Source organism: Natrix helvetica, assembly GCF_964273705.1.
Source record: "Natrix helvetica genome assembly, chromosome: 4".
Lineage (NCBI taxonomy): Eukaryota > Metazoa > Chordata > Lepidosauria > Squamata > Natricidae > Natrix > Natrix helvetica.
Window position 1 is genome coordinate 75560032 of NC_138550.1, and position 14965 is coordinate 75574996.

The 14965-nt window shown below is 36.1% G+C and overlaps 1 protein-coding gene across 1 annotated transcript in view; it reads left to right on the plus strand.

Annotated features, from left to right (window-relative positions):
- SEMA5A (semaphorin 5A) overlaps positions 1–14965 on the plus strand; it is a 208813-nt gene that overhangs the window by 152018 nt on the left and 41830 nt on the right. Inside the window, exons 11-12 of the mRNA XM_081952502.1 lie at positions 10883–11090; positions 11893–12010. Of these exons, the coding sequence (XP_081808628.1) occupies positions 10883–11090; positions 11893–12010 (326 nt within the window). The remainder of the gene's footprint in view (positions 1–10882; positions 11091–11892; positions 12011–14965) is intronic.

A 14965-nucleotide genomic window follows, 5' to 3' on the forward strand; every position in this document is an offset into this window, starting at 1 on the left:
TGTCACTGGTTATACACAATTGTCTATTGGGATCCAAGCTGATATGACCATCTGTACTTTAAGAAAAGTAATAAAAAGAGAAGAACATTTCTGTTTCATCTCTTCATTCCCCTGTTAACTTTATTGGATTTCCAAACAATCATTGTACTTAAACTGAATTTGATATTTTTGCTAAGAGGCTTGGCAAAAGAAACCGAAGAGTAATAACTTCATAATATGATTTCTAGCATGGAAGTGCAGACATGTTTAATGTTTAAAAAATACAGTGATTTATTTATTTCCCAGTGTAATTTTTCTTTGAGGAATATGGATCTCCAAACCCACTAATAAAATGATAAAAACAGAGTACGTTAGAATAGGATGATTTAATTGCTTTATTTATAAAATGTTCACCATACAATCATCAGGTCATAAAGGCAGAAATGTGACATTTAATATAAATGTGTGATATAAGAAACAGGATATAATATTTATAATTAGAAATAGTGTTAATTCATTTCTGTATAATGAAACTTTGTGTAGTATTTGAAATGTGTTGTACTTAGAATGAAGTTTTGATTCCATAGGTTGAGATACGCTGATAAAAATCTAACAAACCTGAGAAGAATGTAAAACAAAACATGTGTTTAGTATGATTAATCAATAACATTTGGTTCATAAATCATCTTGAAAATGTGTGAGTTTTGAACATACTGAAATGTCACCATTTTTTGACTTCCATTTTATATTTGAGTTAAAACTGGCAGAAACATCTGAGACAACTCAGTTATAGCAATGTGCTTGAATGGAAATATTTTCAGAAGCAAATTTGTTATTATATGTATGTCTTTTCACTTGGCTATTATTTATAGACAGCTCAAGGGTTTTTAGTCCTTGTCCATTACTTTTTACTTGCTTGGTATGTTGTTTAAGAAAAGCCACATGCTGTTCTGACTCATGATAAATGAAAATTGAATGGTTGGTACATAGTGTATTCTAGTCTGCAGGAATTCCTTACATAAATTGATTTATAATGACCTCAACTTTCATACTGCAATTTGTTGAAAACAATATCTTTATGATGCTGATATAAGATGATGTATATTTACAGTATATGATATTATTAGTTATGTTTCAGATAGTAGTGTTTATATAAAGCTTTTTATTTTTTCATTTTCATAACATATAGCCACATGTATACTATTACATAACCAACATCTTAATATTATTATTAACTGTTAACATCAATTCGTCTTACCATCAACTCCCAAAAACAATTATTGGCTCTTCTGCTCTCCATACACCATATTTGTACCTTATCCATCACTTTCTTCTCCCTCTCTCCTCTTCCTCCCTACCTCCTTTCTTCCCTCTGTCGTCCTTCTCTTCCTTTCTCCTTCTCTTCTCTCCCCTTTCCACTCCTTCTTTCTCTCCTCCTCTTCCCCTCTGCCATCTCTCCTCTTCCTCTCTTCTTCCCTTACCTCTCTCCTCTACTTCATACTCATCATCTCATTTACTAGGTGTATTTCAGCCTCTTAGTGAGCTCCATTTTATATTGATGGTATTTATATTTCCTTTTCAATATACATACAGTATTTAATTTTAACATATATCTTTCTCCTTTTTTAAAAAGAGAGAAAAAAAGAAGTATACATATATAGTAATTGAATTTTAACACAGACACACCAGCCTATTTTGGGGTGAGATGTAGACCTGGTTACAATTCTCATGATTATATTTATATAATTATGCATCCTTACATGCCCCAAATTTGTGATTCTGACTTTGTAATCTCAATAATTTCCCATTGTAGGTATATTTCATGTTCCCTCACCATTTTTCCATATCTTGGCTTAGGTTACCCTTAATTGTCTTTAAATAACAATCCTTACTGTTCAATGTTCATTACAATTCCCTTAATCTACTATATAGAATAACAAGCGGTACACATCTCACTTTGTTCATTATCTTAGGAGTTCTATGTGTATTCATGTTTCATATATTTTAACACATACTTAATTGTCCTTCCATTGTCATATTCAATCAATTAGCAACTTAGTTTAACTATCATGTATCACATACCTCTGCTTTACATTCTCCCCATAACAGTTTCATATTTTCCCCTATTCCATATATTTTAACCTTTATTTAATTATCTTTCCATTACCATATTCAATCAGTTAGCAACTCAATTTTATTATCATGTATAGGAGTAAACCACATATCTCAACTTTATATTTCCCCATATAACAGTTTCTAATTATCTGATTTTTTCCAAGTCTTTTGTCCCACTTCTCTATTCCTGTCTTCTTTCTTTTCTTTATTTTGACATGTGCACCCTTGTCAATTTTCCCCAAGCCACTGTCAAACCCAGTGATTTCCCTTTGTTGGGGCATGACCCACCCCCCCTATAGTTTTCCATATGCCACTGTCAAACTCAATAAAATCTTTTGTCTGCTTTTTATTTCCTTTTGTTGGGACACATCCCCCCTTTTCAATTTCCCATATACTATTGTCAAACCCAAAGAAGTTTTTTTGTCTTTATTTTCCACCATTTCTACCCCCTCATTATCCCTCCCCACTTCTTCCTTCAGTTCCTGCTTCTCTGAGTTCAAAATTCTATTTAGATTTGACTTTAATGATTTATGCATATTTTTTATAATTTCACATTGTTCTTCAAATTCCCACCTTTCCATAATGTCCAGTTCCAAAATTACAGTTAGTTATACAGTTCTTATTTCAGAGTTCTGGTTCACCTTAAATTTGGCTAGTTCAGCTGATGTGGAGAGTAAGAACGATGGGAGCCATCTTAATCTTTTGTTCTTCCTTAATGTCGAGTTCCAAAATTGTCTGTTCTTATTTCAAAGTTCTGGTCCACCTTAAATTTAGCCAATTCAGCTAATGTAAAAAGAAAGAGAAGCGGGAGCCATCTTGATTTTTTGTAGAGAGAAAAAACTTTGTATTTTCCCAGTTCTTGATTTTATTATTTTTTCCCTTGTTACCTTCCACCTCTCGTTGGATATAGTTGCTCAAAATATATTAATTGGAACAAACTTGCATACGGCCAAATTCTGGTATGTTTCTCTTCACCTACTTTTCCAAGTTCTCATTTATGGAAATTGGTTAATTAAATTTTCCTGCTCACGGTTTCACATTCCATTTGCCGCATAGGCAAGGTTAGGTTATCAGTGAGAAAATAGTGCTTTTTTCTTGATTCCCTCCCCCCCCTTGTTACATTTCACCTCTCATTAATTGGAGTTGCTTGAGATATGTTAGTTAGAAGGAATTCGAATGGAGCAAATCTACTCGGTATGTTTTGATTTTTATTTCAACCTCCCAGTTTCTTTTAAAAACAGTCTTTTCAAATCCAAGACCAAATTTAGAGTTTGTATTTGAGTGGGTTTGTCACTTCTCTACTTTCTCCTTTTCTGTCCAGATTTCTGTCCACACGCATTTCAAGCAAATGACTCTTTTTGAGCTAGTGGTTCAACCCTACATTTTCCCCCTTCTTTTTGCCAAAATCCAAATCGGTCCATTAATATTATTTATACTCTTGAGGTTCTTTTTTTTTGCAAGTTCTGATTTATGACTGTGGGTTAATTAGATCTTCTTACTGGGCTTTCATCTAATCCTGGATGCTCCTGTTCAGTTGCTTTGGCTGGAAGCTAGCTTCTTGTGTAGCCATGTTGCCATGCTGCTGCCCCAACTCTGATTCAGAGGGCAAATCTCCGACCTACGAGGGACCTCTTGCACTCCTTCTGGGTCTGATGAAACACTGCCCCTTCTTCACCACCACCCCTCACAGGGAGGTTCTGATCCAAAAGGATCTCATACCTTCCTCATCTGTCCAGCTGGAGAACTTCTAGTCGAATCAGACAGTAGTGTTTAAAAAGAAAATAAAAGATTATTAATAATTAGCTATGTAGTTTGTAATCTTCCTTTAAGATTTTAGATAAAAAGAGTAATATGCCAGATTGTGCTTTACTCTTGTGTTTTATTCTGAATGGCCATTTGGAATCCCATGAAGCTGAGGGGAAAAAAATCTCTATTGTGAAGGGGTATGTAGATTGCATTGAAATTCATATACAAGTCTGAATGCGTAGATGCAGATGTTTCTAGTCTACGTGTGGCCTTCAGGCAGAATTAAGAGTGAACATTGAACTGTCAGCGTTCTGGAAGGACTCATAGCCTGCAGTTATTTATATCTTTTACATCTTATTTCTCAGTTATTTTACCTGTGCTATGTGAAACTACTCAATTAAGCACAGTTTTGGAAGATTTCTAGAAAAACATTTCACCAGTTGCCTTTTGTAAAAAGCATCTTTGGGACAAGTATGGTTTTATTCATACAAAAAAATAGAGAGACAGAGATACAAGAAGTAGTATCACAAGAACATGGCTAGTTTGCAATCATACATATCTACATTACCCAACTATTCCACAGGTAATTACAATAATAGTTTATGTAAAACTACAGATTAGTGAAACAGCATATTACAGTTGAAACTCGAAAAATTAGAATATCGTGCAAAAGTTCATTTATTTCAGTAATGCAACTTAAAACATGAAACTAATATATGAGATAAGACTCATTGCATGCAAAGCAAGATAGTTCAACTTTTGCATCTCATTTGGAAACCAAGGAACCAGAGTATGGAGGAAGAATGGAGAGGCCAATCAAGCACAGTAATCCCATGGTCATTGAACCAGTTTTTGGTGCTTTTGGTAAACGTTGCTCTCTTCAGAAAAGAGGACTTTGGACCACTGAGCAGCAGGACTTTGAACCACTGTGCTTCATTAAGACCAGGTCAACACAGCCGTCTACCAGGAGATTTTGGAGCACTTCATGCTTCCTTCCACAGACGAGCTTTATGGGGACGCTGACTTCATTTTCCAGCTGCCCACACTGCCAAAAGCACCAAACCCTGGTTCAATGACTGTGGGATTACTGTGCTTGATTGGCCAGCAAACTCGCTTGATCTGAACCCCATAGAGAATCTATGGGGCATTGCCAAGAGAAAGTTGAGAGACATGAGACCGAACAATGCAGAAGAGCTGAAGGCCACTATTGAAGCATCCTGGTCTTTCATAACACCTCAGCAGTGCCACAGGCTGATAGCTTCCATGCCACGCCGCATTGAGACAGTAATTGCTGCAAAAGGGGCCCAAACCAAGTACTGAGTACATATGCATGCTTATACTTTTCAGAGGTCCGATATTGTTCTATGTACAATCCTTGTTTTATTGATTGCATGTAATATTCTAATTTTCTGAGATGGTGGATTTGGGGTTTTCATGAGCTGCACACCATAACCATCACCCTCTACATCCACCACAAATATTCCATTCATCCATTAAACAACTAAGGGATAACATAAATCTTGTTCTTAGGTTCTGTTCAAGGATGTACTTCTTGCTAAGCAGTCCATTTATTTTCATGCATGGTTTAGTTTCAATATATAGTTCTCTTACTGCATTTAGTGACCAACTTTCCACACCAAATATGAAGCTTTCCATATTTCTCTTTATAACCTGCTTTTCCTCTATTCATATATTTCGCTTTTTTCTCATTAAAGGGGAAAAAAAGTCTGATTGGTGTGCTCTTTGACTGGCATAAGGCCACACTGGGCTTCTCAAATTTTGCTCATTGTCAGAATGTGGAGATATTCTGAGGGATTCTTAACAATTCAATATTTTTGGGTTTAGTTTTTCTACCTGTCCCATATGTATAAGGTCAGGAACAGCATTCTTCCAAGTGCAGTCTTCATACCGATTCAAACAGTTTATAAAACTGCCCTCTTTAAAGAATCAATACCATATTTCAACATTTCCCCAGTTAAAAAATCTATACCTACAGCCTTATCATTTGAAAACACAAAACATTTATTATTTGTTTTTTGTGGAACATTAACATTTATAGCATTCATTTCAATTTCAGGTTTCAATATATCTCTATTATTCCCATGCAGATCTCTAAAAACAAACTTTTTACAACACTTGTCCACTAACATTTCATCTGAAACCATTTAATCATTTTTATTCTTAATTCATTCTGCTGGAGGCTGTAAATCCTTTTCATTGTCTTTAAAAATAATTTTCATTAAAATCTCTGGATTTTCTCTGCCTCTTCTAACATTACCTTTTCCATGCTGACTTTGATGGCATTATTTGAAACAAATATTTCCTCTTTATACAAAATATAAAATATCTTTTTTTGGTTTTTTTTTGGGGGGGGGAAGTCATCATTTTCTTGCATGCATTTTTTTCTTATGCACAGGTTATTTCACAGAGTAATTCCATCAAACATCCTTTGTTTTGATTCCTATTAATGTAGTTTTAAACATTTCAATTGTTTAAAATTTATACAAAGGAGTTTGCACATTAACTTTTTTTACGTATATTTTCCATTTCGTCTGCTATGAGATTAATACTTTTCTAGTAATATATAGGATTCCACTTTATCTTTCTGAAGATCTACTTTCAGTCTCATTTCTGTCACCTTTTTTCATTTTCTTTACCTCCATTTTTTCCTAAGATATATTTTTGATACTATTAAATAATGGCATGTCCTTGACTCAAAATCTCTTATCACTCTTGTATTTGTTATCAATTCTCTTAATCTTTTAGACTCCTCACATACTGGACATAAATTATTTCAACTTCTACCCTCAAAACGACGCTATAGGGTACTGCACACCAGAACAACTAGACACAAAGACAGTTTTTTCCTAAATGCCATCACTCTGCTAAACAACTAATCCCCACAACACTGTCAAATTATTTACTAAGACTGTATTACTATTACTCTTCTCATCTGTCCTATTACCTATTTTCTTCCACCTATGATTATAACCTTGTTCCTTGTATCTCTATGATTTATATTGTTTTGTTTGTTTCCTAGTATGATTTGATTGTTTATTTAGTAACCTATGACTATCACTAAGTGTGGTATCTTATGATTCTCGATTAACGTATTTTTTTCTTTTATGTACACTGAGCACTTATGCACCAAATTCCTTGTGTGTCCAATCACACTTGGTCAATAAAGAATAAAGAATTCTATTCTAAAAAAAACCATCCCAAAACAAATCAGTTATACTTTTAGATTTATTCCTTTATATGTGTACATAAAAATGAGCTTCATATTTCAGTCATATATTTGAAACAAATAACAAACAAAGAAATCAACCTTTTGTAACAAGATATCAAGTCACCAAACAATAATTTTCATTTCTTGGAACATTTCCATCACTTTGCCTGTATTCTTCTTCTTCATTCCGACTTGTCTATTCATGATGTGTAACAGAATAACCTTTTCCTCTGAATCTTTCAGAATGCTGCACAATTTTTACCAAATTCATCTGTGGTAGTTCCTACATTGGCTTCTGACAGGCTTCCAGGTATAACTCAAAATACTAGCTGATTTTGATACACTTGGTTTAACTCCCTGGTACATCTAAGACAATCTCCTTCCAGTAGGCTCATTGATTCTGTAAGCTTACACCAAGAAGATATGCTTATGTCCCTTCCATTAAAAAGATGGACAGCAGCATTTCTCCAGTGAATCCCTTCCCTCTAGAACAGGGGCTTTAAACTCAATTTCATTGAGGGCTGCATCAGGGTTCTGTTTGACTTTGGGGGGGGGGGGCACAGCCAGAATGTCCGTGGCTAGCTCAACTTGTGTCATAGGCACCTGTGCTGGCCTGGGCAGATCTTACCAGGCTGCTGCTATTCTCCTTGGCCAGGTTGCTCATGATGTGTGCAGGAGGACAAAATGTGTGGGTCAGAGGGAGGCCTACTCCCTCTCCACGCAAAGAGACCTGGCTTGTAACCAAAGAATTCTTAGCGATAGGATAGAAGGCGACCAGGAGAGGTCAGGGGAAGGGGACAAAGGGATGGCGAAAAGTCAGTAAGGCTGCTGGTAACCAAGTGCTAAACATGCTAAATCAACCAATCTTCCTTCCTTCCCTTCTTTTCCCTTCCCCCTTCATTCTCCTTTCTTCTTCCTTCCTCTCTTTCCTTTTTCCTTCCTTGATCTCTTCCCATCGTTCCTTCTTTTTCTTTTTCAATCAGGAGCTACTGCTCCTTTGATTGAATATCTTAGAGTAGCTATTCTAAAAGTTCTGCTAAATTGATAATAGAATCACTTAAATTAAAAAAAACCCATGTCTTCAAAACGGGAAATCAACAACTGATTTGTGAAGTCTAATGTTTCAGACTTAGCCTAATGTAAAATTCAATACATATCAAAAGAGAATACTTGGTCATTTAACCAAGGTAATTCTTTGGCTTTAATATTTTTGAACATATTGTATATGAACAATGTGAAAACAAAAATATAATAGGAGACAATAAAGGTCAGAATCTAGCACATGTATGTTTATTATGAATCCTGCTCTGTTTCCAAATAAGCTGTGCTGATCCTGCAGTTCATTCAGTATTCCTTGTTCCGGAACACATTTTCAAATTGATTTTGCTTTTGTATGTTATATCAATGTCTTTATATAATTATTAGTCTTCACAGTATTACCTTTGGTATAAATATTAATCTTCATAGTGTTACCTTTGAGGATTTTGAATTATGAGTTATAATGCTTATCTATCTATCTATCTATCATCTATCTATCTATCTATCTATCTATCTATCTATCTATCATCTATCTATCTATCTATCTATCTATCTATCATCTATCTATCTATCTATCTATCTAATCTATATCTATATCTATATCTATCTATATCTATCTATATCTATCTATATCTATATCTCTATGCTGCCCATATCATTAATTTAGTGACTCTGGGCAGCTTGCAATATAAATTATTATGAATTATAATTTATTTGTGATTGTCTCAGAATGATACAATGATGAAATATATGATTTTTGTAACAGAATGCCTTCAAAGGCTGGAAAGTGTATGTTGTATGAAAGGTATTGCAGAAGAAAAGTAGCTAGTGTAACTATCAACAGAATGTATTCTGTTTTAAGGTCTGGTATGCTCCCAAGTACAATTTGAAGGGGGAATGGCAAAACAAGGCTATCTTACATTCTGTAGGTGAATATATTCTGTGCACACTTAAAAATGATATGCTGAATTATTCCCTTGGTATATTTCATCTACCACTTGCTAGTTTTGCTGATGGGCTGGATAGGAGATTTGCACAAACCCCCTACATCTTCTTATATTGTTTGGACCCCCTGCTAATAAATTGTATAATAATGTTATGATTGTAATGGGAATCACTTTCTACATGGATGTGGTGCTTATGTCATTTTTTTGTTTGAAGAAAAAATGGTTGTGTTGTGGCCTGTCAGCAGCCAGCAGAGCTGGCAGCAGAGTCAGACAGTGAGGAGGTTGGGGAGGAACATGGGCCAGTCGGATGAGGGCTCTGCTTTGGAGGCAGAGATATGGCCAAGGCTGTCTGGCAATTCTCAGCTGCCTTCGGAGCTAGACTGCAGTGAGGCAGAGGAACAGCTGGAGCCTGTTCCCAATGTGCGCATGGACAGAAGTCCCAGAAGAAAAGAACAGCTAAGAAATCAGGGTCAACTTGGGAGTAAAGCCACAGGTGGATGGTGAATGGCCCCTCCCATAGGAAATAAAAGAGTGAAAGGGGAGTGGGCTTTTGTAGGAAACAATTCGTTTGTTTGTTTGTTCGTTCATTTGTTTCAGGAGTGTGAAGATCTTTCTGTGAATCTCGGAGACTCTGTGCCAAGTCTTTCCTTGCACAGCACTGCATTTGGAAAATATTTACATGGCAGCTTTCCAAGCTAGATAAGATCTTTGGTCATAAACTCACCTTTGAAAGACTGTTTACCAGGCCTTTGCTGAATGTGAATGAGAGGAATTCACATTCATTCAATAAAAGGGGTTTTGTTGGGACCAGGAATCTGCTTTGTGCTTTTTGGGGAAGCCTAGGTCAGAACAGGTTGCCTGATCAGGAGAATCATTTGAAGAGTGATGACCTACACTTTTTGGCCCAAGTATCAAAAGTACAAAAAATGTAATTGCATTATATGGTAGAATCCATAGGAAACTCTAGTGCCTTGGAATACCTTCTGCTTCTAACTATTTATCTAAGGAACAAGCAAAGGGCAGTGCTAGGCAGAGTGGGCAGTCCAATTCAATCATATTCCTTTTTTTTATATGTGCAAATTATCAATGATACTTTGGTACCCGTGCAACAAGTTGAATATGCTTAGAGCAGGGAACAGGTTCTGAATATCCGAGGCAACAAAAGAGAGTGTGGTTTTAAAGATATCATAGGAGTAAAATTTACTGACAGTCTTCTTAAGGAATGGACAGGTACTGTGGTTTTCTTTAAATGATCTTCTGACAAACCTAATGTTATTATCCATACTTTTCAAATATGAAGCTACAATCTTACATTGCTAGGCAACTTTCTTGAACCTGATGTCACACAGATGTGTTGAATTACAGCATCTTTCTCCTAAGATGGAGATTGTTGATCTGGAAAACACCAGATTGAGTAAAGTTCTGCTGGCTCATATTGAATAACTGATCTGCTTTCCTCTTTCTGTCTGCTGTAGCCCTGGCAGAGTAGGACACTGTGTTTGGGAGGAATCAATTTGCACTCACAAAGCTCAGTCACCACTATCATTTTTTGGTCAAAAGGAGGTATACCAGATGGACTGAAAAAAAGCTTGCACAAAGTGTTGAAATACTGCTTCCAGCTATAAGAGAAAAGCAAGTTGGATCAATGGCATAAAGCAGCTGTATTTTTTTTTGAACTTCAAACGATGGGAGTATTCAACTTCTACCTCACTTACTCAGTATACTTTCCTTTCTTCTCTTTCTACTAAAATGAATGTGAAAGAAATTGTGATAACAACATTTCAGTAAGTTCTGCTTCTTTGATCTGACCCACTTGTTGTTTTTACAGATCATGGGACAATTAAGAAAATCCTTGCTCCAGTTAATCAGACAGCCAGCAGTTGTTTGCTAGAGGAGATTCACATCTTCCCAAAGAAGCAATGGGAGCCCATCAAGAGCCTTCAGATTTTACACAGTCAGAGTGCTCTCTATGTGGGTCTTCAGAGAAGTGTGGTAAAGATCCCACTGAAGAGATGCCAGTTTTATAAAACATACAGGTAGCTGTCTGATTAGTTGATCTTGAATGATTTGGGTAGAAAAGTGAGTAAATATAATTACAGGGTTACTTAATTTTAAACTCTTTTCATTAAGTAACTATCTGAAGCAGAACAATTTTCAGTTTAATAGAGGAAAGACATCAGTTGTAAAAAGGGTATACTATTGCTATTCCTTCATCAAAAAAACAGTTTCCAAATGCATTGAATGGCAGCCTACCCCTAATGAATTCAATTCAGTTGATTAATCTTTCAGTTAAACTCTCATAATTCTCCTACCTAAAGCAAATTTCCATTTTAGGCAATTTAGAACATTTCCAGAAAGTTATTATTAGCACCAGCAAACTACAATTATCAGTAGGAAATTTCAACACTTAAGTTGAAAAAATTGCTACCTTCTGTTCAGGGACAGTGAAGAAGTATTTGAAGAGTTTGGGATAGATTTTAAACAACAAAAAAGTTAGCCTTTTCTCTTGCTTTGCCTGGAGAATAATAATCTCCAGGTTATATAACACTGCTACTGGCATAAAGGTATGCCAATCAACAAGTGCCAAAATGCAGTCATGTGACTGCAGGGGTATATACAGCCTTTGAATCTCCTGAATTGCATCATAAGTAGCTTTTGGAGGGTCCTTCATAACTACAAACAATGCTAAGGGAACAGTCATTAAACAAGAATTACCTATACCTCCATCTTCAGGCTGCTTGCCTTAATCAGAAGGTCTGGCACATTAAGGAATGTTGGTTCTTTCCCAGGAAGAAAAACATGAGAATTTCTGTGATGTTTTCAATTTAATTTTTTCAGCACATGTGTTGGATCCCAGGATCCTTATTGTGGCTGGGACTTAGTGCTAAGGAAATGCACACCATTGGAAGAAAGCTTGAGCATGAGTCAATGGGAGCAGAGCATCTCTCTCTGTCCAGTAAGTAGAATTCAGATATGTCTTCCTTTTTCAAGTTGTCTGAATCCAAGTAATTTCCATAGAACTCATTGTATTTATGATAACCATTTCATTATTGTAATTATTTATAACAGTCTCCTTAAAGCAATTTACAATTAAAAAACCAGTATAAATGAAAATTAGAAAATATTCTAAACCAGAAAAGGTTCAAACTGAAACACTGAAATCAGAAAAGAGCAATTGGTGGTAATTGGTGGAGCCTTCTAGGGTGACTGTACCCCCATGCCACCACCACATCTCTTCAGGTATTCTTTGTACAGGGCAATTAACAGCAAATGATTTTATCAAAATAATATCAGTTGGTGTGTTTTGTCTGTCAGAGTTACATACTTAGTGTTTTTCTCTATTCTTAGCAAGCTTTTGTAAGGCATAATTTGTTTATATATATGAGTCATAAAGTTGTATGTATGTATGTATGTATGTATGCATGTATATACGTATGTATATGCAATCACTGAAGCAATAGAATATTGATGGGGTGGTGGTTAGGGAAGCCTTTGGGAAGTTGGAAACTGATTGAAGAATGAAGGGAAGGCAGGAGAATTCTGTTTAGAAACAGAATAGAAATTGAGTCCTAGTAGCAAAAGGTTCATAGCAATAAATGAAAATGGTCAGAAAATATTTGGGTGGAGAAAATTAGGAAAGAACTGAAAAGATAAAGAAGAACAATAGCAAATAAAAAGCTGCAGCAGTGATAACAAAAAGTGCCATATGTCTTTGACTGAAGTTAGGTGTCATCAAGATGAGCTCAGCTCCTGGTAAATACAAGGATAAATGCTCCCATCTTAACCTGCCCAAGCATTAACTCATAGTTCCTCAAAGGACATTCTAGTTATCTCTGTGATGCCGCCTATCCATCTTATCTGTTGCTCCCTCAATCTTGCCAACCAAACTTATTTTCTTCTACTTCATCATCCTTCCCATCAGATGCCTGAAGTATGTAAGCTTCTGCTTGCTGATCATCACCTCAAGGGAACAATCTGCCTTTATTTGATTCAAGACTGGTTGATCATTTTTCTTGCCATCCATAGTACTTTCAGAAACAATCTCCAGATCCATAAATTGAAGATGCCTGTCTTTTTCTCTCCATGTCCTGCTTTCAGAGCCATACATTATCACTGGAAAGAACAATGCTTTAAGCTGTTATTGTTGAAGAGTCCATAACCTAAATAAATAAATATGTCTTATCTAGGTTTTTCATTGCCTTCCATCCTAAAATTAATCTCTACCTTACTTCTCCAGCACATTGATGATCTTTATCTGTTCCCTTGGGCCCAAGGAATCAAAGATATTTACCATCTTCAGTTCTAGGCTGTCATGTGTAAGTTTTCTAAGCATGCAGGTTGACATTACCTTTGTGTTCTTAAAGAAGAAAGAAATAGATTGAATTAAGTGAAAAGAGGTCCCAGAGGCAGAGCTTTGCATGAAATAAAACAGAGAGATAAAAGGGAAAATCTAACCGATATTAAGGAAGAAGCGGGAAGCCAAGACAATTTTAGAAAAGGAGATGGACTGAGGATCTACTTCACACAGAGTTTAGGAACAAAATTTCCTTCTGATATTGGAAGCTAATCATTTTTACCTTGTTTTTAAATACATTAATGCCAGACCTTTGGAGGTCTATGGTTGTCGCTGTTCTGCCCAGGAATTTAAGAAGAGCAAGAAATGTTGTTAATATTCTATATTCTGAGATGGCCATTCCTAAAGCCGTTCAAAAGAAGAGAGAGTAGAATTTTGCAGGGATCTGACCTTGGCTACTTTTCATAAGCCTTAAGTACTCTTCATTTGTGTCTGTTGTTTCCAAACCCATTCAGCCAAAGCATTTATTTGATCCATTCATACTTCTTGAAAACCCCCTATTTCATGGGATTGAATAAAATGGTATTGCTTCCTCAATATACTGAGGATAACTCATGTGGCCCATTCCCTTTTCCCAGAATTAAATATTTCAAAATCCCTGCCAGAAGAGCAGAACTTCTAACCACTATCCCCACTGGCTCTGAAGTTCATAAAGGAGTTCGCATTCTACAGAAAGCCTGGACTTCTACAGCTTCCTATGATGGCTCCATAGACAGTCTATTTCATCCCCACCCCACCCCACCCCACCCCACCCCTGGGTCTTAAGATATGCAGAAATAGCACACATATCTCTTGCTATTAATGCACACACCAAAGTTTTATTCCTTCCTTAAACTCACAAGGCCTTTCTTGTTTTAGTGAGCAAACTCCCTCTTACAACAGATGGTCCTAGATGTGGGTGCACTTATACTTACCAGCTGTCTGAAGTATTTGTAGATAATTTCCTCCTTTCTGTTGTTTTTCACATTGACCTTTAGAGAGTTGATTTGAATAGGCTCATTTTGTGACTAAGTACAAAATGTTCTAGTGACTGATGCTTTTCATATAGTAATATTGCCAGGTAGAGGAAGACAGAAATGTATATACATTTTTGTGACACAAATGTTTTCAGGACAGAAAATATATCTTGTTTCTTCAGAGAAACAACTTTCAGTACCTTACACAGGCTCTCTATGTTTAAGAGCCTGTTTTCACTTGAAACACTGAATTTCTTTTTGATTTATACATAGGAATCAAATGACAAAACAGGGACTGAGCTATTCTAATTGAGCCCCACAGAATCAAAAGTAATGCGGGTGGATCTAGAAAGCAACTTTCTGATTCCCAATTATAATATCTGCAGATAGTAGGCATCTAGCACAGTTGCTCTGCCGCTGGAATGATTTGATGGCTCTGGCTGTCTCTACCTTGAGACAGCTGGCATGGCAGGCAGCTGGTAGTAAGTTTTGCATGCAGGTTGGCCATGATTCAGCAGCTTCAGCTGCTGCAGTGACTCCCGGGTAGAAAAAAATTCCTCTATTAGGATAATAACTTTAAACTTTAAACTATTTTTTATGT